Source organism: Rhinolophus ferrumequinum, chromosome 3 (assembly GCF_004115265.2).
Source record: "Rhinolophus ferrumequinum isolate MPI-CBG mRhiFer1 chromosome 3, mRhiFer1_v1.p, whole genome shotgun sequence".
Lineage (NCBI taxonomy): Eukaryota > Metazoa > Chordata > Mammalia > Chiroptera > Rhinolophidae > Rhinolophus > Rhinolophus ferrumequinum.
The window spans coordinates 6,585,471-6,611,876 of record NC_046286.1 but is presented as its reverse complement, the minus strand read 5'-3'; the positions used below and the strand labels follow the sequence as shown (position 1 = coordinate 6,611,876).

The following is a 26,406-nucleotide window of genomic DNA, read 5'->3' as shown; positions in this document are numbered from 1 at the left end:
CTGCTGACTTGTCCCTGCCCAGCTCCACTGAGGCACCAGACGACCTCTGTACTGCAGGACATGGTGCAAAGCGCATAAGAGGCCTCTTTTCCTCAGATACCTGCCTAGCAGCCAGCCAGTGCCTAAAATCGCCCCACCTTTGGGAAGAATTGGGATTTTCTGAAATGTGCATGTTCTTAAGTATAAATAGTAGTGATGCTCTGAGCATTCATTGATATATTCTCTGTGGGAAGCTAAGTCTTGGGGGGTGACCAGGCTGCAGATGAGCTCAGATGCCCCACAATCTAGTGGGGAGGCCCTCTAGGAGCTGTCTGCAGGGGTCAGGGGCTGAGGGAATGAGCAATGGGAAGGGAATGCCATGCGGCGGTGCCTGGAAGGGCCGAGGCTGGCCGTGGGAGGGCGGTTCCCGCTCAGCGACTTTGGGAGGCCAGTGCCCTCCTCGTCTGTGGATCTAAGTGCCCCCAAGGAGCCAGTGTCGCTAGGAATTCATAGATAAGACAAGAACAGGCCTCTTACAGCTTTAGTCCAAAACCCTCACTGGCTCCTCCTACTTGTCTGTTGAACCAAATCCAAATGTGTCATCCTGACGTTTGTGACCCCGCCATTCTGTGGCACTATCAGGGGTGTCGTAGAGGGGCTTTACACCCCATAATTTCTATTGGCACCCCTGAAGTCAGTGATGTAGACAGGATATTGTAGAGGGCCATGAGAACACAGCTCTAAGCTCGGCCCAGGCCCCTTCCGGGGAGCTGGCCTTCCCCTGGGACCTTCCTGTAGAGAACTGCCAGCGGCCACACTGCCTCCCTGACCTCACTCTGGTCCTCTCCTCTCCTCTTTAACCACATCATATGCAAGTCAGCTTCATGTTTCCACCCATGATTTGCCTCATCTTACCCTGGAGTTCCCCATACTTCTCTTTTAGCAGGGAGAACTGGGGACAGCCACCAAATGCCATTGGTTCCTGCCACCAAGGAGCTCATACTCGCACTCTGAGAGCAGTAAATATGTAGTCAAAATACAGTGCAGGCTCAAGGCGGGGCAAGGCCCTGGGGACACCTCCTGGGTCTCAGTCTCCACCAGGTATTCCAAGCCAGCATGGGAAGGCCAGGCAGCCAACCACAGGGGAGGTGGGAGTTCTGCTTTGTACAAGGTTTTACTTAACAAACACATGCATTGCCCCAGGAGGTGCAGGCACTGCAGAAAACACCCCCAGCTGCCTGGATGGATGTAGTGCTAATAGTCTTTTCAAAAAATGTTATTGGAAAAATGTCAAATACACAGCAAAGTAGAGAGAGGAGCTTAATGAACAATTTTAAGCCTGTCACCTGAGTTTAACAGGGTTACATGTTGCCGTATTTGCTTTATGTGCTATTGATGTAATTTGAATGGTAGACATCGTGGTATTTTTTTCACTAAAGACCTCATTGGGAATGTCTGAAAAATAAGGGCATTTTCTGCATAACTATGAATGCCATTAGCACACCTGACACATTGAATAATCATTCTTGAATACCATCTAATATTCATTTCATATTCAAGTTTCCCTCAGTTGTCCCCCCAAATACCTTTCGTTGCTGGTTTGTTCAAACAAGAATGCAAATAGAAGTGGGTCCCATTCTCCAGGGTCCCACTCTACGTGACTGTTGTTGGGTTTCTTGCTCCATGGGTGACACTGGACTCTTCCCAGGGACCCAGCCTCTCTGCTGGTGTGTGTCTCTGGAGCAGAGGCCTGGGCAGAATTGGGAGCCAGGGGGAGGGAGGCGAGAGGTGGGGAGACGGGCAGAGGCGGGGCGTAGCCTGGGCCTCGTGGTCTCAGCAGCAGCCTTCTCTTGCAGCCATGACTTCATTGGGGAGTTCACCACCAGCTACCGGGAGCTGGCCCGCGGGCAGAGCCAATTCAACATCTATGAGGTGAGAAGGACGCTCGAAGTCTGGGCGTTGCTCTGATGAGACATAGCTCCCACTCACTAAGGACTACAGTGAGGCATGTGCAGGCCTAGGGTTTTTGTAGGTTTTCCTGTGAGGTGGGAATTATTGTCCCATTCTGCAGTTAAGAAACCTGAGTCTCAGAGAAGTTAGGGGACTTGTCCAAAGACCCGTGGTTCAGCAAGTGGCAGAATCAAGAGGCAGACAACCTAGACAGATCTGACTCCAATCACTGAGTTACAGTGCCCTTCCCCAAAGAGTACTTCCAACAAGGTGAGGGGATAGGAGTGAGGGTGGGGCAGAAGGTGGAGGACAGTATCAGAAGGTTCTGAGCCTGAGACTCGAGGTCCTGAGTTCAAGGTGGCCCTCTGCCTTCAATTAGAATAGTTTCAAGGCCTACTGACTGTTACCTTTTCTGGAAGGAGAGGCTCAGAAGAACAGGAGTCAGGATACCTCTATCTAGACCTGGAGAACCTTGGAGAAAGCACCCAATCTCTCTGGAGATAATAGCGTGTGACCTCAATGGACTGTTTCTGGTGCTGAGCCTTTGCTTGTGTGTGTGCTCTCTCTGGGGTCCCCTCCCGTCTTCCAGATCCAGCTCAGCTCCTACTCAGGGCTGTCCTGCCCAGCCACGGCGCCTCCTATGTTCTCTCCCTCTTCTGAACTTCATGGATAGCTCCGTTCGTGCCAGACCCACTAAACTGCAGCTACTCAAAACCCTAATAACTGCTCGGGCTCAAGGTCTGACTACCATGTACTAGCCATGGGACCTTCGCTAAGTTCCCGAACTGCTCTGCCACGCACATGGAGAAGTAAATAAGTTACTAGAACAATGCCTGGCCCCGAGCGAGCATGATGTCAGCTGTCTTCTAGTAGCATCTGTGGAGCTCCTGTATGCCAGGAGATTTCCATTTTACAACCTTCTTACAAACTGGCTCTATCCTTACATTAGCAGCCCCTCAGCAGGTGAAGCTGAAGAGCTGGCTTTGACTCCCGTCAGTGAACCCGAGCCTTTCCATACTTCTCCTCCCTCACTCTGGATCTCTATTTTGAGTGGGCAGGTCTTGTGTTCCGACTGGACTCTCCCCAAGGGCAGGTGATAGCCTTCTCATTTGCCTCTCTTCCTGTTGGTCTGGGTCCTGCTGGGCACACAGTAGATGCTTACGAGACATCCACACACTGTTTTCAGATGAACAAGGCTATTCTGAAGATGGAACATGGGTGAATTTCTGTGAAAGGGCTCTGATCCTCCCAGTTAATTGCTTTCTGTTCTGCGTCGACAAAGGGAAAGACCATCTTTGTCCCCCTACCCAGGCAGAGAGAAGCAGGCTCTGCTTTTCTTTGGCCTCCTTTAAGGAGAGTTTTAGGGAAGGGAAGGGAAAGGCTCAGATCTCTTTGAGTTTGGCTTCTAAGGATGCTTGACAGACTCAGAAGAGGCCGTAATTTCTCAGGCTAAAAGCAGAGAAGGTTGGATTGACTTCTTTTCTTGGCCGTGGATCCCTGCTCCTTTGCAGTTGACAAGAGAAACTGCAAGGCTGGGAAGCAGAAGTGTTGTCTCCACACATCGAAATGCCATCAGGTGGAAAAGGAATTAAACTTGGGTAGCCCTGGAGCAGGCCTTGCACTGTGGGGCGGGGGAGGCCCGTGTAGGCTCTGGAAGGCCTTTTTAGAGTCAGAACCGCCTGAAGAGAGAACAGGCTTCCGCCAGGGAAGACCCTCATCTTGGGCCCTGGCATCACGCCGGGTGTCTAACTTGGATGTCCAGCCGTCTGCTGGCCACTCCTCAGAGCCGGCCTTCCCAAACTGAATGCACGGGCTAAAGTCTCCCCGCAGCCCTCCCCGCCCCGTGGCCTGCCTGTGCTGTCATCAAGGGGGGCACAGCACCGGGGGAGCCATCCTTGACACTTGTGGCCCCTCGCCATTTCTGACTGCACCCTACTCCTCCTACCACCTGAATATTCTGACTTGTCCCTTTGTCTCCCATCTACCCTCACTGTCATCTCCCCCGTGGGGGAGCTTTGCAGCAGCCCCCTGAAGGCCCTCCCACCTCCTTCTGTCCTCCACTCAGTAACCTGAGTGCTCCTCCAAAATGGTCACCTGACCCTATCGCTGCCCAGCTTCCAACCTAGTTGTGCATCCCACCCTCTGCCTGGTTCGCACAGAGGAGCAGGGAGGAAATTCAGAAAGACACCCCCACCCCAGCTGAGATCCTACAGGGCCTTTTACCTAGGGGGTAAGTCTGAGCTCCTTCACACGGGTGCCGTGCCTCAGCTACCTGCAATCTGCAGTCGTTGGGCCTGTATAAGTAGATGCACATGTCACACCCCTAGGAAACCCCTAGGGTCTGGCCCCGGCCCTTCCCTCTCCCACTCCACTTTCAGCTCAGTCACACCATCTAAGGCTCTCTGAACCTGCGTGCTGGCTCAGCCTCCGTGCCTTCCTTCATGGTGGTGCTGCCGCTGGGTTGGGACTGTGTCTCACTCATGTTGTATCCCCAGCGCCAGAGCAGCTCCAGGTCCCTGGGAGCCACTCATTGCCCATTTGCACAGGAGAGCAGACACCAGACCTGCTCTGGGGGCCCTGGGGACCCTGGGGGTGTGAGGAGAGTGGGAGGAGGAGGCTTAGAAGAACTCCAGCCCACAGAGTTTCCTGGGAGATTCCTGGCCTGACCCCTAGGGGGCGCTGGTCCCACACATGGAACTTCAGGGTACAGTCTTTTAGGGCTAGAGAGGCTGGTACATGGATGGGGGTGGGAGTATGTGCTGGGGAGTGCATGAAACCTCAGGATAAACAGGGCGTCTCTTTAGTGCCACTTCACATGAAGATCTGAGAACAAAACATTGCTTTAATATTAAAACAGTTATAATTAGAGAGTGGAAATGTGGAACACAGGCTAATTTAAAGACAACACAGAAGACTTCAAAGAGATGTGCTTGTGGCCAGGTCTTTGGGCAACGCCCAGACCCCCGGGAGTCCGTGTTTATTCTCATCAGCTGGGAGGACTACTTTGGAGTAAAACTTTGAGAAGCACTCAGTTCTAAAGTTTCCACGCCCTCCTGGTACAGATTGGGAAACTGAGGCACAGTGCAGCATCAGAGCTGAGACCGTGCCCTCACCTCAAGGGCTTGCCTGGTAGGCAGTTTCCCATGAATGTGTCTGTGAGCGCCCTGTCATCTGGATGGCCTTCATGCCTGTGGAGGATTTGAGGCTGTTCTAGGCTTCTCTTCCTAGACTCTCACTTTCTACCTTGCTAGCCCTCCCACCTGAGCCTCAAATCCAGCTCTTCCTTCTTTCTGTGTCTACCTGGTGGCCCCTGACACTTCCCTCTCTCCTGCTCCCACAGCTGTGCCTGGGGCCCAAGATCTGTGGTCATTTCTTGACAGTGCCGTTTTGCCATGGCTCAGTACCTGTTCCAACACCCCCACATCCTCATTACCTCTCACCTGGACTGGTGGTGGTGGTGGTGCTAATAAAAAATAATAGCAGCTGACACTTACATGGTACTTACTACATTCCATATACTGTCCTAAGCACTTGACTTGTATTGATCCATTTAACCCCCATACTTTTCTATGACGTAGGTACTTTTCTACTCCTATTTTACAGATGAGGAAACTGAGGGACAGGGCGGTTAAGTAACTTGCCTAAGATCACACAGCTACGAGGTGGCAGAAGCAGGCAAACATCCCCTTGGATATCTCTCCTTCTTCCCTTGTACTCACTTCCACCAGGTCCCAGCATCCTAGAGCCTGCTGTGACCTTGTCCCCTACCATCTTAGAAGTCATCAGAGTTCCCTGCTGGCTGCTGGGTGATTGTTGACATTTAAATTGGTATTCTAGGCTCTCTTCCAGCCAGCCCAATATACTCTCTTCCACCCTGTGGTTCCGAAGTTAAACTGGACCCCAGCTCTGTGCTCCCCCAATAGCTCCTCTGACTGGAATGCCTTCCTCCATCCCTCCCTGCGCAACTCCTTCCTGTCACTCAATGTCTGCCTTCAGTATCACCTGCTCTGGAGAGTCTTCTTTGATGTTCCTGCCTGGAGTGGTCCTTCCTTTCTTTAACTCCCTTCACATTTCTGACTCCCCTTTCTTGGTGGCTCTTGTCACCTATCCTGAAGACATATCTTCTTTTTCCAACTGAAGAGAAGATTCTAGAGAACTGGTACCCCCACCCCATAAATATTTGTGAAGGATTGTGTATTTGTTATCAAGGTGGTACCCATGTATGTAGCACTGCCCCGAGTGCAGGAATCTGGTTTCTAATTCTGTCACTACCCAGACCAGCTGTGTGACCTCAGGCAAATCGCTTGGTGTCTCTGTGCCTTAGTGTCCTTATCTCCAGAGGTAGATATCAATGGTCATTCAAACAGAAGAGACCTCTGCTAAAGAACAGCTGGCTGCCCCTGTAGGAGGAACATGAGATAAGGGCAAGGGGAATGAGTTTACCAGAAACCTACAGAAGACAGAGTGACAGAACCTGAGCTGGTGTGAAAATCCCCTTGCTTTGTCTGATGGGAGGTTAGGGAAGTTTGGGCCTAGACTTCTCATGTGAAAAACAAAAGCCGGTGAGGCTCAGATGTGTGAAAGACCGCGGAGCGCCCCTAGGCCGGGGTGGTCCCCCTCACTCAGCCCAGGGGTTCTCAGCCTCGGCACTGCTGACATCTTGGACTAGATGATTCTTTGTTGTAAGGGGCTGTCCTGTGTGTTGTGGGATGTTTAGCAGCATCCCTGATTTCTACTACTCCCCTAGTTGTGACAACCAAAAATATTTCCAGACATTGTCAAATGTCTCCTGGGGGGCAAAAATCAGCCCAGTTGAGACTACTGCGTTAGTCCACCAAGTGTGTTTTTAGCACCTACTATATGCCCAGCGCTGTGATATATTCGCTGATGACAGGTCTAGTTTGAAATGAAAGCTTACACATGAGGAACAGTTAAGGAGATTCTAACTGCAGTGTAGGGGCTGTGGTGGGGGGCAGACTCACAGGACCCCCAGGGCAACCCTAGGGCTGGAAGGATGGGAAATGGTGGAGGGAGGAGGGGGCATGTTTGGGGTTGGGGGAGCAGCCTGAGCTGACACGGGGCAGGCATGGACAGGGCCCCTTTGCAACATCGAGGCTCCTCCGGCTGAATAGGGTGGAGGGTATGTTTGGCGAGCAGTGAGAAATAAGGTTAAATAAATATTATTCTTGGTAGTTTGCTCGTGGGACAGTAGGTCCAATCAGGGAGCTGAGTTGCGTAAATCTAAATGCCAGTCTCTCACAAGACCTCCCTGAACCCTCCTCCCCGAGACCCCTGTTTTTTCAGCCCACACTCTGCCAGTCCGGGTCTACACCCAGGGCTAGTGGAAGCCCTGGGGGCCCAGCCTTGCCTGCTTAGAAACCTCTTCTTACCTGGTAACTGGTTTTTCCTGCAGGTGATAAACCCGAAAAAGAAAATGAAGAAAAAGAAATACGTGAATTCTGGCACAGTGAGTAGCCACCCCCTGTCTGCAGCTGGGCGTAGACATTCTGAGCTCCGAGCTCGGCCTGATGTCAGGAGTCATATGTGTCTGTGAGTCTGTGTACCTGTGTGTATTCGTGCAGTGTGGGAACCTGACCTGGAGGGATGCCGGCGGGGAGGGATGGGGCCCACGGAGCCACAGCCCAGGGGTAGATGGGATAGGTGATACATGGGCTCTGTGACACAGAATGAGAAATCCCAGAGAGAAACTCCCAGGGACTTCCTGCAGGGAGGAAGAGGAAAAGGAGTAGCAATTATTGGGTCCTTACCTAAATGGGGGAAATCCCCCATTTAGGTGCTTTTCACAAGTTGTTTCCTTAAGAGACAGTTATCATCATCCCCTTGTCATGAAGCGGAAATCAAGGCTGCAGGCAGGGAAGTGACTCAACCAAGGTCATAGAGATAGGACGTGATAGAGGTGGCAGTCAGCACTACAGTTAAATTCAGAGCTGGCAGCGGCTGTGGACACTGCCCCCGCCTGACTGCGACCATCCTGGATCTCACTGGCCCAGGGGTTTCTGTGGGCTCTTGTTCAGGACACTGATGCATTTATTCAACAAACAGGAATCCCAGCCCTCCTGGTGCTTATATTCCCGTGGGAGGACACAGAAAACAAGTATTTGTACACACGTACCTGTGAGTGTCAGGTAGTTACGTGTGCTGTGGGAAAGAAGTACAATATGGTCATAAGATAGGGAATGCCCAGGACAAAACTATTATTTTACATAAAGCAGTCAAGGAAAGCTTCTCTGAGAAGGTGACATTTGAGTAGAGATTCAGAGAAGGTGAGGGGGCAGTAGCTGAGGATATCGGGGAAAGAATTCTATAATAGTAGGGATCAGCATGTGCCAAGTCCTGAGGCAGAGCCCACAGTGCATTTCTAGAACAAGCCATGTCTCTGCAGTACAGACGTGCTCAAGTCCATACCCTTCCTGTCTCTTCCCATTCAGAGGTCCGTAGTGCCAGCAGCTAATGCAGCCAAACTTAGTCATTTGAGTCAGGCAGACTGCAACTCCAGACCCAGAAGAGGTCATAGTCGGAGGGCTCTGGGGTTCCTCTGAGGAACCTCAGTATCTTCATCTGTAAAATGGGACTAATAAGTCACCCCTACCCTGCTTACTGCACAGGGTGGCTATAACAGACACGTGGGAGATGCAGGAAGACGCAGGCCTATAAAGTATTCTGCTTATTCAAAGAGGTCTTCCCCCGCCACCCCCACCCCCGCCCCACTTCTCTGATTGTAACTGTTTCACAGACACATGCCATCAGGTGGAAAAGGAATTAAACTCTGGTAGTCCTGGGACAGGCCTTGCACCATGGGGCAGGGCGGGGGCAGGGGAGTTGTGTCACTGGGAGGCCCGTGTAGGCTCTGGAAGGCCTTTCTAGAGTCAGAACCGCCTGAAGAGAGAACAGGCTTCTGCCAGGGAAGACCTCATCTTGGGCCCTGGCATCACGCCGGGTGTCTAACTTGGATGTCCAACCGTCTGCTGGCCACTCCTCAGAACCGGCCTTCCCAAATTGAATGCACTGCCTAAAGTCTCTCCGCAGCCCTCCCCGCCCCCGGCCAGCCTGTGCTGTCATCATGGGGGGCACAGCACCAGGGGAGCCATCCTTGACACCTGTGGCCCCTTGCCATCCATGACTGCACCCTACTCCTCCTACCACCTGAATATTCTGACTTGTCCCTTTGTCTCCCATCTACCCTCACTGTCATCTCCCCCGTGGGGAGCTTTGCAGCAGCCCCCTGAAGGCCCTCCCACCTTCCGTCCTCCACTCAGTGGAGAAATATTACTTAGAGGAATATTTTCTTTGTCCAAAGCTGCAGTGTTTCTCAGTGGGAAGGCTGTTGGCATTTCGGGCTGGAATGATTTTTCGTCCTACAGGACTTCCCCATACATTGTGGGGTGCTTAGCACCCCTGGCCTCGGCCCATAGCTACCAGTAGAGTCACAGTCATTGTGTGACCCCAAATTCTCCCACACTTTTCCAAATGCCCTTAGAAAAGGCAACACCTTCCCCACCTGAGAAATATTGGATGTTCAGCTGAGAAAAAAAAAAAAAGTTTTGAAAACCACTGATCTCATCCAGTTTTCTTACTTTAGAGATAAAGAACCTGAGGCCTAGAGAGGGGACTGGATTTGTCTCAGGTCACGCAGTGAGTTATGGACAGAGCAGGGCTGGGCCCAGGTCTCCTGACTTTGCTTTGCTCCAGCATTTCCCAATCTTCACCATAAAAAAAAAAAAAAAAAAAAAAAAAAAAAATCACTCAGCATCCAGGATACTTATTAAAATACAGAGGCCCAGGCCAGTTCCAAGGTTCCAGGCAGGTCTAGACATCTGTGTTTGTGCTTCTCCTTCCTTACTATGTGCAGAATCTCCTGGAGTTCCTGTTAAAATGCCTCTGCATTTCTGCATTTCTAACCAGCATCAAGATGATTCTGACCCTGCTGGTCCAGGGACCATACTTTGAGTAGCAAGTCCCTGGGTGAATGCATATGGTCAGGCAACCCAGGGCCTGGATGGGGCGGTCAACTCTGGCTGCAGTTTAGACTCATGTGAGGAGCTGAAAAAAAGATCTAGGGCCAGAGGCCTACCCCAGAAACTGATGTAATTGTTTTGAGGGCCTTACCTGGGCTGCAAGATGTTTTAAAAGCTCCTCAAGGAGTCTAATGAGTGTCAGGGTAGGGGCCACTGCCAGAGTCCATTCCTAGTGAAAGGAGGCTTTGTCCATCCAGGTGCCTAATGCCGTAACCAGTGGGTGGGGTCTCAGAGGTCCAGCTCAGCACTCACAGACCCTCCCATTTTGGGGGGCTAAGGGCTCATCGGCTTTGTCAAACAGAGGCCCGACCTGGCCCACCAAGTGAGTCGATAACGATGGCTGCATGTACACCCATAGGGAGCTCCAATCCTAGTGGAGTTCTGTGACACAGGTAAAAAGTCTCCTGCCCCAATCTTGCCTCATTTAATTGGTTTCGGCTGCCAGGCTTTCATTTGTCTCCACAATCTTAAATCATCATTATAATGAGCTTTCAGGTAGCTGCCTGTCTTGGGGAAGTTGATGCCAAGTCTGCCAGCGGGCGTAGGCCAAGAGTCCTCTGCTTGGGAGAGGGGACCCCGGGTGGTCAGCTACCTCTGGGACAGGACACGCTGCTTATGAGGGTCTTGGATCTGAGAGGGTAGAGACTGAGAGACACCAGAGGGATGAAGGGGACAGGTAAGGTTTAAGATAAGTGCAGACTAGAGAAGCACATTTCTCGATTAATAGCTAACGAGACATGGAAGCATGGAGCTTGTCAGCATGGCAGCTTGTTAGGACTGTGTCAGGAAGAACCCCTGCCCTCCACCCTCCACACCCGTGTCTACTTAGGGGGAATTTACGTCCTTGGTTTGAGCCTCTGTGCTCCAGTGGCACAGACAGGGCCCTTCCAGGATGCAGTTTGGCATGGAGGTCAAGTGCAGGCTCTGGAGTCAGACCTGGCTTCACTTGACCACATCCTGACAGTGGGCACATTGCATCACCTCTTTGAGCCTCAGTTTCTTTGGCTATAAAATGGGGATGATAATAGTCCTTCACAGGGTTGTTGTGGGCACTCCATACAATGATACATGCAAACTGGCACACACTGAGTTCTCCTTAACTGTCAGCAAACCACGTCCCCCACCCCGTGCTCTCCACTGTCCAAGCTCCCTTTTGTTTTCCAGGTCACGCTGCTTTCCTTTGCTGTGGAGTCAGAGTGCACGTTTCTCGACTACATCAAAGGAGGGTGAGAAGAGATGCAGCCCCATTTCTTTGGCTCCAGGGAGAGGGAAGGGGCTCACATCTCGGCATGAGCAGCTCTGGCCCCACCGTGGCCTCTGTGGTTCTGGGCTCTGAGCAGCCCCCACCCCCGGCCCTCGTGTCTGGATTCACACAACTCTCCCAGAGCCCTGTGTGCCCCTGTATCTTGAGCTGCAGCAGAGGGTGTTCCTGGGCCACGGAGGCCAGTGGGTCACGTCAGGTCCCTCTGCAGAGATGGGACCTGGAAGTGGTAGGGACTCCATGACAAAGAGAACCATGGGTTTAGGGAGGCAGAAGGAGTCCTGGATCAGGAGTCAGGAGGCCCAGACTATACACCCCTCTTTGCCCTGCATTTGCTGGATTGCTCTGGGCAAGTCACTTTCCCTTCCAGGGCATCAGTTTCCTCCTCCAAACACAAGAGGTTGGAGTTTGGTGACTTCTAAGATTCCTTGCTGCTCTGAGCTGCTGATAAGCTCTGGTCTGTCTGGGGTGGGGTGGGGGTACTGTGATTAACCTACTGGTGTCATCAGGGACCTATAAGGGGCAGGAGGGACTGGGGGATGAGCCAGGGGTGGTCCCAGGACCAGCAGGTGGTCAGACATGAATTTAAGGAGCAGAAAGAACCAGAGGGGTCAGCGTCCAGGCTGCGACAGGCAGAAAATCCTAGAGGCTCCAGCCAACAGCTCAGGGAAAAAGAGCCTGACTCTGCCAAGGACAGGTGCCAGGTCAGGGTGTGGGTTAGCCAACGGCCCACAGGTGCAGGCAGGTGAGTGACTACACCTGTCTGGAAAGGAGACAGGCAAGGCAGCTGCCAAAGTCTCATTCCAGCCAGGCCGGCACTTGGCTACCTGCTTCTGCAGGGCAGAGGGAAAAGTCAGGCCCTGGGAAGCTCCACTCACTCTCCCATGACACCGCTCCCTGCTGCCTTGAACCTGCAGCATCAAGGTTGCAAGCACTCCTACCCACTAAGCACACATCCTCCCTGCAGCCACCCAGGGGCCTCCCGGCCCCTCCTCTGAGCCTACTCCCCAACCTGCCCTTTCTCCCTTCCCCCATCAAAACTGCTCTGTTCTCCATCCCATTAAGCAACCACCCCTTACATCGCACCTGGTAATTTTCAATCAGTCCTCATCCTATTTATCCTTCTCATTTGCATAGTGCCTCCAATTTAGAGAACCTTGTGGGCAGGGCGAAGATGATCTTCATTTTACATAAGTTTCCCGAGGCCACATGCCTCGCCAGTTTTCAAGGTCATGGAGGGTGCCTGCCTTCTGTCACCACATGCTGCGTTTCTTCCATAGTAATGAATATTCCTGGCCCTGCCTACTTTGCAGCTACCAGGTAGAGTGGAATGCAGAATGAGACTACTGAGTTAAAGGGCTGGGTGCTGTGACGTCTCCTCGAGAAGGAGCCTCAGAGGCTGACTGATGTGCAAAGCTGGCACCACAAGTATCGGGCAAGTTAGAACAGTGGAGCCTCTGGAGCCCTCCCCCCACGCCTCTCTTCACACTCTCGGGAGAACCTGAGTGAGAGTTGGCTCCAGGGAGCGAGAGCCCAGCATGCGTGTCTAGGCAGGCAGCTGATGGAGACAATTGTCTAGGGATCCTCTCTTCCCTGGTCTCCCTCCCCCACCCACCTGGGCTCGGAGGCAGGGTATGGGCACCTCTGCCCCCACATCAGAGATAGAACTGGTTGCTCAGCGGCCTGCATGCTACCCAGCTGTGCCCTTAGGCAGGAGGCGTGAGTCTGCAGGGAGTAACTTTCCCACAAAAGTATCTGCTTTCCAGTCTCTTCCTTCCCTGAGTCATTTCAGAACCCAGAGCAGCAGAAGACTACTTATGGAGTAAGTCCTGCCTCACCCCTCAGCAGCAGTCCTGTAGGCCAGAACCACCCTCTGAAGGGTGGCCCCCGGAGCAGGGCTCTTACCCGCCAAATGTCTCCCTTCCTCTAACGAAGACACAATCTCTATATTCCACACAAAGAGATGACAAGGAACAGAAGATGAATAGGGTAGGTCAACTGCTGTAACAAATAATCCCCTGACCTCAAGGCTTAGTACAAATAAGTGTTATTTTTCATTTATAGGATGGCAGGGATGGGTAGGGAGAGTCATTCAAAGACCCAGGCTCTTGCCATCTTGTGGCTCCTTCTTCCTCAACTTGGAGTCCACTGGATGCTCTGCCCCAGGCAGCAGACGAGGGGGAGGAAGTGTGGGAAGAACTGTATCTGGCCAGCAGACCCTGGCTTGGGTCTCCTGCTAACATTTCCTTCACCCTTCCGAGGGAAGGATGGGTCCATGAACAGCAGCTCCGCTGTGATCGGGTGGAGAGAGGGCTGTGGTTTCTGATAAAGACCATCTGCTAAATGCAGGTGAGGTGAGCCCTGCCTCATTTTTCCTCATCCCTGGCCCCAACTCAGAACCACCAGAACAGTTTCCCCAAGTGTGATCCCAGAACCCCCTCAGAATCCCGGAGGAGGGCAGGGGATGTTTCTTAAAGAAGCAGATTTTGGGCCCCATCTCAGACCAACTGAATAGGCATTCCTGGGAGTGGTGCCCGGGATCTCCTTCTTTAAACAAGCTCCCCTGGTGACTACCTTCACTCAGTGTGAGAACCATAAGACTAGACTTCCTCGGGGGCTCATGTCTTGTCAGTTTTGTTCTGTCAGTATCTAGGCAGAACTTAGAACAGGCAAACACTCAGCAAGTTTCGACCATGAATCTGAATTCTCAAAACCTAATGTTTTATTATGGAAAAATCCCAAACATATGCAAGGGTGGAGAGAAGGTATAATAAACCACCAAGTACTTTTACCCAGGTTCAGCAATGACCAGCTCATGGCCAGTCTTGTTCCATGCATTCTCCCATGCAGTTATTTTGAAGCAAATGCTACACATCATATTTCATCCCCCAAATACTTTGGGATGTGTCTCTAAAATATAAGGACTCTCGTCAAATATAACCACAATACCATAATCACACCTAAAAAGTGAAAGTTCCTTAATGACAAATATCTAATCAGTGTTCAGATTTCCCTAATTGTCTTACAAAGTTTTTTAATTGGCTTATTTGAAGCAGGAAACCAGGCAAGATCCATATATTGTGGTTGGTTGATTTGTCTCTTAATTCTTTTTACTTGTTGGTTCCCCCCTCGCCCACACCTGAAGGGTTTGCTAAGACAGCTTCCTGCCCCCACCAAGGGCTTCTGATTCAGTGGGTGTACAGCGGCCTGTGACTCCTCACCAATCCCCAGGTGATCCCCATGCTGCTGGTCCATGGGCCACTCTTCCAGTAGTGCTCCTCCAGAACTTCCCCCACACTGGCTTTTACTGGCTTAACTGCTGTGGTGTCATTTAACATGTTCTTCTGTCTCCTCTATTTCCTGTAAACAACGGGTAGGCGACTCTGGAAGCTCCATCAGATTCAGGTCCAATTTTTTGGCAAGACAGCTTTTATGGGTGGGGTTTTGTTCTTCCCTCAGGAGATGCACAATGTCTATTTGTCTCTCCTTTTTGTCAAATAGGTTTTAACCCTGAATCTGACTCCAGATTTGAACCAGAAATACAGTGAGACCCTACTTCACTGGCCTCAAGTGGGCCCAGGGGCAGGGTTTGGGGAGGAATGAAGTACTAGTAACCACTTGCCCACACAGAACATAACCACCTTCAAAGAGCTTTCACCCCACTTAACTCTTGTGATGCTCACACAGTCCTTTGGGGGAGGACGTGGCTGGTATTCCTATCCCAGTTTTCCAGACGGAAAGATGAGTTGCTTCACCAAGGTCACATGCCCGGCAAACAGCAGGGCCGGAGTGGAAGCCAGGTTTCTCACTCCCTGTCCAGCCCTGTTCACCCTCCCACAGCGCTGCCTCTGTCAGGTAATTCCCCTGCTGTTCTCCCTCTTCTAGGACTCAGATCAACTTCACAGTGGCCATCGATTTCACGGCCTCCAATGGTGAGTGGAGGGAGGGGCAGGGAGCTGTATGCGGGAGAACAGGGAGGGAAAGGGGCATTTTTCAGGGCTGTGGTAGTGGCCCTCGCTGGGAGCCAGGGCTCCGTACTCTCTGGCCTCATCCTCACCGCAGCGGAGGTACTTAGGCCTGGAGAGCCAAGGTGGCAAAGGTATCCTCGGATTAGACCATGGTCATAACAAAATCTGGGCATTGGGCCTACGTACCCTGAGCCGCAGGCTTTCCCTGGACACACAGTCTCCCCAGGGGAACAGGACAGTGCTACTTTGGGCCCATGGAGAGCGAGCCCTGGAGCAGAGGTGTTTCCTCACAGGTTCAAATTCCATATCCTCTGTACAGTGCAACCCATAGGCTGGAGGGGAGAACCGGAGTCAAGACCGAGCTCTGTGGTCCTCAGTGAGGACAGGAACGCAGGCCAGGAACCCCAGTTCTCTCTCTGGCTGGGGCTGCCCCCGGTTCCTTCCCTCCTCTGACCTTCTCCCGTATCAGGCCATGACTGAGTCTCCAGGAGCAATCAGTGCCAAACTTTACACTGTTAGAGACAGCACAACATTCTTTGGATTCTGGACTCGCATTAGCGGTGCTCAGTGCTCATTTTTGTGCCAATCAGAAGATGCCCGGGTCTCATACTCCACAGGTGTGTCAAAAACCCCTATGATGCAGGCCCTGGAATCATAGAGTGGTAGGAGGTCAGAGCTGGGAGGGGTCTTAGTGATAATAACAATGAGGTGAGTTATAATAACACCTGTTTAATCCTTAGAACAATACTATGAGGTGGGGACTGTTATTATCCCCATTGTACAGATGAGGAGACTGAGGCTGAGAGGTTAAGGAACTTACCCAAGATCACGTAGCTAGTGGGAGGTAAAGACAGGATTGGTACCTTGTACTGCCTCTCATTAATAAGCAAATAAGTAAAATATGGACTATATTAGTGGTGACAAGGGCTATGGAGAAAAATCAAGCCAGGAAGAGGATTAGGCACTACTAGAGGAGGCTGTAACTTTCAGTAGGCTGCTCGAGGAAGCCATGCTGAGGAGGTAGCATGAGTAGAAACCTGAAGAGGTGAGGGAGCAAGCCGTGTATACATCGGTGGAAAAGTGTCCCAGAGCAGAGGGAACAGCCATTGCCAAGGCCCTGAGGTGGGACTGAGTGACAGGGAGGATGGTAGGAGATGAGGAGAGAAGTAACTGGAGGCCAGATCGTGTGGGCCCTTATGGGCCCTTGTCAGGAAGTAGGATTTAATTCTGGGTGAGAGGGGAGCATTAGAGCATTTTGAGCAGAGAAGAGGTATGACCTAGCTGCCCGAGGACTGACAGGCTTGCTCTGGCTGGTGTGCTGAGTATGGACCGCAGGACACAAGGGTGGAAGGAAGCAGGGAGCTCAGTTAGGAGGCTGCTGCCATCCTCCAGGCAAGAAGATGCCCGGGTCACAGAGAAGGGGAGAAGTAGGTAGGATTCTAGATATATTTTGAAGGGTTAGCAACCAGGATTTGCTAAAGGATGGAATGTGTGGTGAAAGAAAAAGGCGTCAAGGATAAGCAAATAAAAAAAAAAGGGGTGCACTGGGACACCCTCTTCCGATTCTGAGCCCAAGGTGTGTCCGGCTGGCACATGTCCCCGTGTCTTGTGTCCCCAGGGAACCCCTCGCAGTCCACGTCTCTGCACTACATGAGCCCCTACCAGCTGAACGCCTACGCGCTGGCGCTGACCGCCGTCGGGGAGATCATCCAGCACTACGACAGCGACAAGATGTTCCCAGCCCTAGGCTTTGGGGCCAAGCTGCCCCCTGATGGCAGGGTGTCCCACGAGTTCCCGCTGGTAGGAGGTCCCAGGAGAAAGGGCTGGGAGGGGTGGTGACAAGCCTGAGGTGGGGGGTGCTTCCCATCTTCCCTGCCTAGGGACTTAAAGCACAGCCTTGGGGTGGGGAAGTAGGCTGCCTGCTGTGTGTAGGGGGGACGTGTATCAGGGCCTCCAGAAACCCCCTCCCCACCTTGCTCACAAACAACTCCCCTCTGTGTCGGAAGCCACCCATGGTGGCTCTGGCCGCCTTTCCCTGACAAGACGCAGGTGGAAGTGGAGTGGAGACGTGGCTGCACTATCCTCCAAGGCCCCAGAAATAAGTATAAAGAGATGTGGGTTGGGTACGGGCAACTGCAGGTAATTCTAGCAACTCCTTGAGTTGGTGCTGAGATGGGGGCCCTGTGGGCATGAGTCCTCAGGCCACCTCCACTCCCTCCCTCCCATGAGCTGGGGACACTCAGTCGGTCACTGGGTCCCTCACAGCAGATATCCCTCACATGTCTGTGGCGTGCCGGGCACTGCTGGCCACAGGACATAGGACGTTGGACCAGCTGCCGGCCCTTCCAGAACTGCTTGGACCCTGTGGTCATTTTAGGGTGTGGCAGGAGGCCCCCTTAGGGAGCAGCCAGGCATCTCAGGGGCCTGTCTGAGCAGGTACAGGGAATGGGGCAAAGAACAGGTCTGGACCCGCTCACCAGGGGCCTGTGCTGCCCCCCAGGGTGGGCCCTGGGGGTCCATCCCCTGCCTCCAACCCCCTACCAGAGAAGAGTAGAAGAGCGCAAGCCGGCTGGCGTCCCCCAGCCTGCTTCTGCTCCTACAGACCACTGGCCGCCCACCTTTCCACCCCTCCTTCCCCATCCTCTGCCCCCAGAACGGCAACCAGGAGAACCCCTCGTGCTGTGGCATCGATGGCATCCTGGAGGCCTACCACCAGAGCCTGCGCACTGTGCAGCTCTACGGCCCCACCAACTTCGCCCCTGTGGTCACCCACGTGGCCAGGTGAGCGCTGGGTCACTAGTCCCCCATCCCAACATGTCCCAGGCGTTTGTCTCCAACCTGTCCTCTCGGGGAAAGCAGCAGGGAGTGTCTCTTCCCATTGACTTGCCTTGCACGGAGCCCTGATCCTAAGAGCCCCACCCCTGCCAGTCAAAGGGCTGTCTTCCCCAAAGGGTTAAGGGCCTTCCCTTGTGGGTGGGGGGATGACCTCCCCAGAGACAGACCTCCGCCCCGGCCCCACCCCAGGAACGCAGCGGAGGTGCAGGACGGCTCCCAGTACTCGGTGCTTCTCATCATCACTGACGGGGTCATCTCGGACATGGCGCAGACCAAGGAAGCTATTGTCAATGTGAGCAGGATCGGAGGGGGTGCAGGGAGCTGGAGTGGGGGTAGGGGCACACCTTCCTGCTTTTAGGGAAATGCTTAGGCCTAGCTTCTCCTCTTCCCATCCTTGGTGGGACCACTCCTGCCTTCTGGCTGCAGTGTCTGGAAAGCCTGGCAGTGGGGTTGGGGGCGCTGGCTGAAGAGGGATCTGGCTGTGAGCTCCGTCACCCTGGTGGTCCACTCCCTCCAGCCGCTTCATTCACTATCCCGAGGACTGCGGCCCCAGACACCAAACAGGCTTGGCCTGGTAGAGGAGGCGGGAAGTCCAGGAACATGGGTGGGCCTGCCGAGTGCCCTCCCTCTGTCAGAGGCCCTAGCTACAGCCCGCCTTCCCTCTAGGCCCACACAAAAGACGTCCCACGTGATGGAGGCCCAGGGCAGAGGAGGGGGTGGGGATGTCTGGCAGAAGCAGACCTGTGACCCATTTCCCCTCTGCCTCCTTCCTCTACCCTTTCTTCCTCTCTGGCACCCCACCTCTATGTCCCTGGGTCTATATCCCTGGCTGCCCTTGCTGCCTCTCCCCCACTTTTTCTGGTTTCTCTGTGTCTCCATCCTTCTCTCTTCCATTTCTTCCCGGTCCCCTGACTTTCTTCTTTTGATCCACCCCTTCTGTCCCTCCCCTTCTGTCCCTTCCCTTCCTTGTAACTGGCCCCTCGGCTGGGTCCCACCCGCCCCCCCACTCCCATCCCCTGCTGCCTTGCAGGCTGCCAAACTCCCCATGTCCATCATCATTATCGGCGTGGGCCAGGCAGAGTTCGATGGTGAGTCCCCAGCCCCCCATGTTTCCCCAGAGGCGTCAGGCCCCAGAGCACTCACACCTGGGCGTGTGGAACCTGGGTGAGCAAGCAGGGTGGGACAGGGGCGTTTGTTTGCACAGCAGTGTGTGTGTCAGGGTGTGCACCCCACACCCACATGCCAAGGCTGCAGAGAGGACGACTGAGTCACTCCTCCCTCCTCCCACCCTGGGAGCCTGGGCTGGGTCGGGGAGCTGGAGTGCTGGACCAGAAATCAGAGACTCACCTGGGTGGGCTAATCTGGTCTCCTGACCTGTTTCCTTCTCTGTAACGTGGGGGGGTGTGGCCTGGGATTGAAGGACAAGTCCACTGTCCTACCAGGCCCAGGTGCCCACCATTAATTCCCCCTACCCCTATGCCTCCCCTCCCCACACAGCCATGGTAGAGCTGGACGGTGATGACGTGCGGATCTCCTCCCGAGGGAAGCTGGCCGAGCGGGACATTGTCCAGGTGAAGCTCATTGTCCAGCCTGCTACTCTCGCCAGGCTGACTTCCCACTTCCTGCTGGGGGGGTCTCTGGAAAGGGCCCTGGAGGGAGCCACTGGGAGCCCCAAAGTAGCCTGGCCACCACAGAAGGGAATGGGGGTCAGTCATCCGGTCAGAGCTGTCTCTAGGCTGGACCCTCTCGGCCATGTCTGAGCCTCAGCTCTTCCTGAGCCACCAGGCCTCCGTGGCCTCCTGCAGAGGCAATCATTGTGTTGTTTTCTGCTGGGCTGCCTTCCCAGGGACATAGCAAACTCCTTGAAGGTAGAGGAGGTGTCTTTAGTGCTGCTGCAGCCCTCTCCAAGAATCTGCATTTTTTGGCTAATTGAATCAACGTCCTGAGATCTCCGTGTAGGGTGCAGATGTAATGAGCAGACGGTCTTTGTCTTCAGGGCGTCTCTGTCCCGTCAAGCCTCAGATGCACCTCAGCAAGCACACCCCTCCTGGTACCTCCTGCAGCCTGAGTCCTAGTGCTTAGGAGATTCCGAATTAAAAACTGACAGTCTCCATACCCTCTGGATTAAAATAAACAAATTGGGTGGGGGAGGAGTCATTCCAGGTGCAGAGACCAGATTGGGGGCTAGAAACCAGAGCAAGGGCCTTCTGGGAGGCGGGGTGCACATGGAAAGGCCTGGAGGCAGGAGTGAGGCTGAGGCCCTGGGGGGAGGGACGCCCCCTGGGTGGAAGCCAGAGGAGCCTGACTTGAGGTGTTGGTACGGTGAGGAAAGAGGAGAAGCAGGGCCAAGGAGATGGAGAGGGCTCTGCCCCATGAGGTGGGAGGCGACAGGAGAGCCTGATTTCGAGAAGCCAGGGCTTCATTCAGCGTGTCCTGCTGAGTGTCTGCTAAGGCTCATGCTTGGTGCCAGGAACTCAGAGATTGAGGACTCTTGTTCCGTGGTGTATCCTGCCATGGAACAGCTGAATGAAAGAATAGTGACTATGATGACAGTTTCTCAGAGAAGTCACCAGGAAAGGGAGGGGTGGAGTGAAGTGGGCAGAGACGGAGGAGGAGTGGGACAGGATCCCAGGCCTGGAGACCTGGGGGCTGGGATCCAGAAGGAAACCTTGCCTGACCCTGCCTTCCCCGCTGGCCAGTTTGTGCCCTTCCGGGACTACGTGGACCGCACGGGCAACCACGTGCTGAGCATGGCGCGCCTGGCCCGCGACGTGCTGGCTGAGATCCCTGAGCAGCTGGTGTCCTACATGAAGGCACAGGGCATCCGCCCACGCCCCCCACCTGAGGCCCCTGCGAGCTCACCCCCGCAGTCCCCAGCCCGCACGCCTCCTGCCTCGCCCCTTCACACGCACATCTAGCCTGGCCCACGGCAGGCGGCTGGGGCTGGAGTGGCCAGTGAGAGGGTAGGTAGGGCCCCCAGAGCCCCTTACAGCCGGCCCTGCCCAGCCTTTGGAACCCGAGTGCCTGGGAAGACGCCAGGGCATGGGGCCTCTGGAGACTCCTTCCCAATTTCCTGGCCTCACTTAGGGCCCAAACCCAGGGAGGTGAGGGGTACAGGTGGTGGAGTTGGGGTTCTGGGCCCCTGCTCTTCTCTTCTTCCCCTGATACCTTGTTCCAGCCCAGCCAGGAAGGTGTTAATCAGGACAATTGGGGTCCTCCGCAGCCTACCTGGGCAATCCCATCTGCCCCTATGCGGCCCCAAACCTGGCCTGGGCCTCCTCCTTCCAGCCCCCTCCTCCCTCCCCTCTTCCTGTGCTCTCTCCTCCTTTACCTGGCCCCTGACCCACACCCCAGTGTCTATCCTGTCCCTGTTTCCAGTGAACCCCTCAAGGCTAATGGGTTGACACAAATGCCTGAGCCTGGGACCCCTCCCAGGGACACTCACTCACAACGAGAACCCTGCAGACCCATGAACGGGAGGCTGTGGTGATGGACCGCAGGCCACATGGTAGGCCGGCCATGGAGGTTTTCAGGCACAGTCCTTTCTGGTGCCTCTCAAGCCCCGTATGACACTGGTTCCAGACACACAGCTCTGCAGGCCTCTCCCTGGTGTGACCCCACAGGCACCACGCTAACTCTTGGCTTCAGGCACCCTCCCTCCCCCCAGTGTCCTTGGTGCCCACTTCTCTGCTGCCCACCTGGAGGCCTGGGCAAGGAACAGCCCAGCCCCACCACTCCCATGCTGTCCCTTCAGCCCATGGGGATAGGAGATGGGACTCCTGGGTTCAAGTGCTGCCTGCTATGGGAAGCCAAGCAAGGCCTTTCTGTCTTATGGGTCTTGGTTTCCGCATCTATAAGACACGAGGGTTGACCAGATGGTCCCGGAGTTCCCTTCAGCTCTGGTGTCCTGAGAGTCCATTCATCCCATGCCCAGCTTCCCTCATCCCACTGCTCGCTAATACAGCCTCTTGCCCCAGGCCGTCTTGGCTCTAGGGTCACCCTGTTCAATCCTGTCACTCCAAATCCACCCCAGTCCTTCAGCCTTGGGCTCTGGCGTCTGAGCCCGAACTCTTGCCCCTGCTGTGGGAAAGGTGAGAAAGGTGATCTTACCCCGAGGCCCAGCCAGCTGCCCAGCCTTTGCCCACATGGGAGCAGGTCATGCATGCCAGTCCCTCCTGCTGCATGGGGCTCTTAGCCCGCTGAAGCTCCTGTGCCTGGGTGGGGACCAGGGCCCCCCCCCTCACCCCCCCCCCCCGTCTGCTGCCCACACCACGCCCTTCCTGTCATGCATGATAGTGGTGTTTCTACTCCGTCTGGTCCTGTGCCTGTGTCTGAGACAGTCTCTGTGTGGAATTTGCCTTAAACTGAAGTAAATTTGGTTCTTTTACTAAAGTTCCTTATTTTCCTTTCTCCTGGGAAAAAGAACACAGAGGTTGCTGTTTGACGGAATCCAGGTTCTTTTCTCTCCCTTCCTTCCATGCTTTTGTTCAGCAAGGATTTACTGAACAACTGCTGTGCGCCGGGGTCGGGGCTCGGCACCGGGCACGGGGCTCGGCACCGGGCACACAGCAACGAACAAAACACAGGCCCTGTCTCCACATGGAGCTTACAACAAACACAAACAAGACAGGAGAAAACTCAGCATGTAAACAAATACCCTGTTTCCCTGAAAATAAGACCTAGCCGGACAATCAGCTCTAATGCGTCTTCTGGAGCAAAAATTAATATAAGACCTGGTATTATATTATATTATATTATATTATATTATATTATATTATATTATATTATACCTGGTCTTATAGTATAGTAAAATAATACCGGTCTTATATTAATTTTTGCTCCAGAAGACGCATTAGAGCTGATTATCCGGCTAGGTCTTATTTTCGGGGAAACATGATAGCTAAATAACATAATTTCAGGTGGTGATAAGAGTTACAAAAAAAAATTAGAATAAGAGGATAGCGAGTAACAGGGTGATATTTTAGATGCGGTGGTCAGGGAGGACCACCTCAGGGCTCAGTTTAGATGAGCCCTGAGGAAATGAGAGAGGGAGGCATGCCAGTATCTGAGGCAAGAGAGCTCCAAGGAGAGGGAAGAGCAAGTATAAAGGCCTAGAGGTGGGAGCTTGTTTAGTGTGTTTGAAGGACAGCAAAGAGCTGGTCGGAGCTGCATAAAGGAGCAAGTTAGGAGATTAGGTCAGGGAGCTGAAGAATCCAGAACGCATAGGGTCTTGTAGGCCATGGTAGAGCCTTCAGCACGACTCTGAGTGAAACAGGCAGCCATTGAGGACGTGAAAGAGGTAACGTGATCAGATGATTCTCTAAAATAAGTGGGTCACTTTATTGCACTTGATCACTCATTCACTCTCAAGAAGTATTTACTGAGCATTAGTGCCGGGACCTGCTCATGTTTGGAGACACTGACTCACACACACAGTTACACCCTTGGGGCTGCCCCCTGCTCCGAAGCAGTGAACAAGGAAATCCTACAACCCTGGAGTCCCAGTGCCAAGCCAGTGGGCGGTCCAGGAACTGTGGGCACCAAAGGATAGCTCACAGGCCATGAGCCCAGGATGGCTTACTACTCCTCTTCGTAAGGGGACCATCATTCCTTACAGGATTATTGTGTGGTCACACGGAGTGACATGTAGCTATGCACACGTGAAGTGTGTGCCACGCACAGGACCTGCTACACTTTAAGTGCACAATAAACACCATTTTCCTCCTTGTCCCTCTTTATATATAAATCCCTGTGGCCATCAGGGACCAGGATCACAGGGAAAGGGAATTTCTCCCTTCTCTGGACAAGTTTGCTCTTAGATTAGCCCTCCAGGCAGCCATTCTCAATCTGCACATCACAAGAAACGCGGTACTAATTCTACCAAAGTTTGAGACGTGTTTAATCCTTGGGGTCGTACAGTAAATGAGAGCCGACTCACGGCCGTCTCTATGCTTAGCTGCCCCTCTGATTTGCATTCCGATACGCTTTGAGTGGGAACCGGGTGGGGTCACAGCTGTGCAAGAGGGAAGTTCCCATAACCAGCTTGTTTTCCCTCTCCTTGGGCGCCCGTGGGAAAGCTGCAGAGGAGATGCCCTCCTGGCAGGGGAATCGAGGCTCAGAGCCGCCGCCTCAGGGCACCGAGGGCATCTTTACTGTGCTCATTGCCGTAACTCCTCTCCTGGGTTCTTTTCCGAGGTGTGTTCCACAGGACACTGGTTCCCTGGCGTGGATTTGGGGAAACTGCCCGCTCAGAGCCCCTCTCAGAAAGTCCCTATGGCTGTTAGGGTATTCGAGGCTCTAAGTCCTGCAGCAAAGAGAACAGTTTGATTTGATTCAACCCAGTGTTTCCCAAGCTTTTTGACCACGGAATCGGTGTGTGTGTGTGTTTAGCTGTAACACTATTACCAAGCTGACCACGTTGTCTTGGGGATTTCAGTAGAGACAATCTCCTTGGTTCCCAGGACAACACACAAGCCTGAGGCCTGCTCCCAGAAGACCAGAGGGAGGGTATGGAGATGGGGTAGGAGAGATGGAGACCTCCAGTTGGCTCTGGAGAGAAGGAACGGGCCTCAAAAGGGGCCCCTACCCTACTCACACCGGAAAAAGAAACCACCGAGAAGAAAGGAGGGCATTCAGAAACCCACAGGCCCAGCTCAGGGCACCGTGGTTGATTTTAGTTGTGTTCCCTTATTGGGCTGAGAGGTGTGTGTGTGAAGGAGCTGGGGGAGGGCAGGCAGAGAAGGTAGAGACAGCTGAAGGGCTCTCCTGGGCTCTGACCCCTCACCCAGGCTGCGACTGACCCCTCTCCTCACCCCATTCTATCCCCAGGGCTTCAGGCTGTCAGCCCCAGATTAGTCCTCTACCCACTTTTCTGCCTTTGGAAGTCCCTTTGCCACTCTCTTGTCCACTCATCTCAAATGCCCCTGAATTAATAAAAATAAAATAATAATAGTAGTAATGACCAGCAGTCATGCGCACTTACTAAGCACCAAGCATTCTTCTAAGCACTTGGTATGTGTTAAGTAAGTTTCTCTTTGTAACAGCCCTGTGAAGAAGGCACTATCATAATCCCGTTTTCCAGATGAGAAAACTGAGGCATAGAGAGGTTAAGGGACTTGGTCAGAGTCATACAACTAGAAGGAGTAGAGCCTATAGGTGTCTGAGCCCCAAGGTGGAATGGGAGCATCAACCCAGTTGCCATTTAGTTGCTGTGTCACCTTTGCTGGGCTACCTGCCTTTTCGGGATCTCAGTCTTCCCACGAGTAAAATGGACAGGTGGGTTCTAGTATCACTAAGGTCTTCCCATCCCTCTTGACTCTCAGCCCTCCCATCAGCATCTCCTCTCAGACCCCCCGCCAGATCCCATAGGCCTCCTGGGGCCCTGTCATGACCAGGCTAGACACTCTTCACCACCATACCAGCCCCTCCCACACCCCTCAGATTCCTGGCTGCCATCGACCTTACAGAAGAGGTCCCTGAGCTCTGTCCGGAAGGAGCGGGAGAGGTAAAGCAGAGGGTGGGGCTGATGGCACAAGTGGAGTAGGGCAGAATGGTGCAGAGGCTGGATGCCACAAAAGCCACAGGCATGGCAAGCAGGCAACCCATGGCCACCACGTAGCCCATTGTGGAGCAGGGCACCCACATCAGCACAAAGACCACCAGCATTAGGGATGAGCCCTGCCTTCTGGTGCTCCTGGATGCTTTCCCCCATGGGACCACGGGGCTATGTCCTCAGGAGCCAGACCACGCGGCTGAAAGAGCAGCCCCGCCCCAGCATACATGGCAGGAAGGCCAGGGCTCCCAGTGGAGTGAAGTAGCGGGAGGTCCGAGCAGGGCTCAGGAGCCAGACGAGATGCAGGCCTGGGCCCCCTCCATGACCACGTGCTGGAACAACGAGTTGGGCAATGACTCAGTGAGGCCCAGGACCCATAAGGCCCCACAGAGCAGGCGAGCACCCCAGCCAGATGGGAGGACCACAGCAGGCTGGACCACTGCCACATGGTGCAGAAGAGCTGTGGCCTCCATGCTATAGAAAGTGCTGAATATAGTGGCACTGTTGGTGGCCTGGCTGGTGGTGCAGACGGCGGGACCCAGCCACCCGTCGTGCTGCAGGAAGCTCAGCAGCAGCACAGGCACCACGCAAGCCAGGAAGAGCCTGTCTGACAGCGCGATGTCCACCATAAGGCTGTTGGTCAGGGCAAGGAGCAGGCGGGGATGCCCAGGCCCCGGCCCGCCGCCACCGCGTGAATCCATTGGCCAGCAGCCCCACCAGCAGGATGAGGCTGCAGAGCCCAGCAAAGATGAGACAGAGCAATCGCTAGGGAGTGACCGTGAGCCTGGCAGTGAACATGGCATTGGGCTCCAGTCTGGGCTCCAT

At 53.9% G+C, this 26,406-nt stretch overlaps 1 protein-coding gene and 1 pseudogene across 1 annotated transcript in view; one reads left to right on the top strand and one right to left on the bottom strand.

Moving 5' to 3' along the window:
- Nucleotides 1–22,308, top strand: part of CPNE5 (copine 5) — a 101,160-nt gene extending 78,852 nt beyond the window's left edge. The window contains exons 15-24 of the mRNA XM_033093443.1: nt 1,836–1,911; nt 7,343–7,396; nt 11,130–11,191; nt 15,112–15,158; nt 16,813–16,994; nt 17,848–17,975; nt 18,219–18,321; nt 19,060–19,117; nt 19,527–19,600; nt 20,729–22,308. Of these exons, the coding sequence (XP_032949334.1) occupies nt 1,836–1,911; nt 7,343–7,396; nt 11,130–11,191; nt 15,112–15,158; nt 16,813–16,994; nt 17,848–17,975; nt 18,219–18,321; nt 19,060–19,117; nt 19,527–19,600; nt 20,729–20,947 (1,003 nt within the window). The 3' untranslated portion in view covers nt 20,948–22,308. The remainder of the gene's footprint in view (nt 1–1,835; nt 1,912–7,342; nt 7,397–11,129; nt 11,192–15,111; nt 15,159–16,812; nt 16,995–17,847; nt 17,976–18,218; nt 18,322–19,059; nt 19,118–19,526; nt 19,601–20,728) is intronic.
- A 3,105-nt stretch (nt 22,309–25,413) lies between these two features.
- Nucleotides 25,414–26,406, bottom strand: LOC117018823 (C3a anaphylatoxin chemotactic receptor-like; annotated as a pseudogene).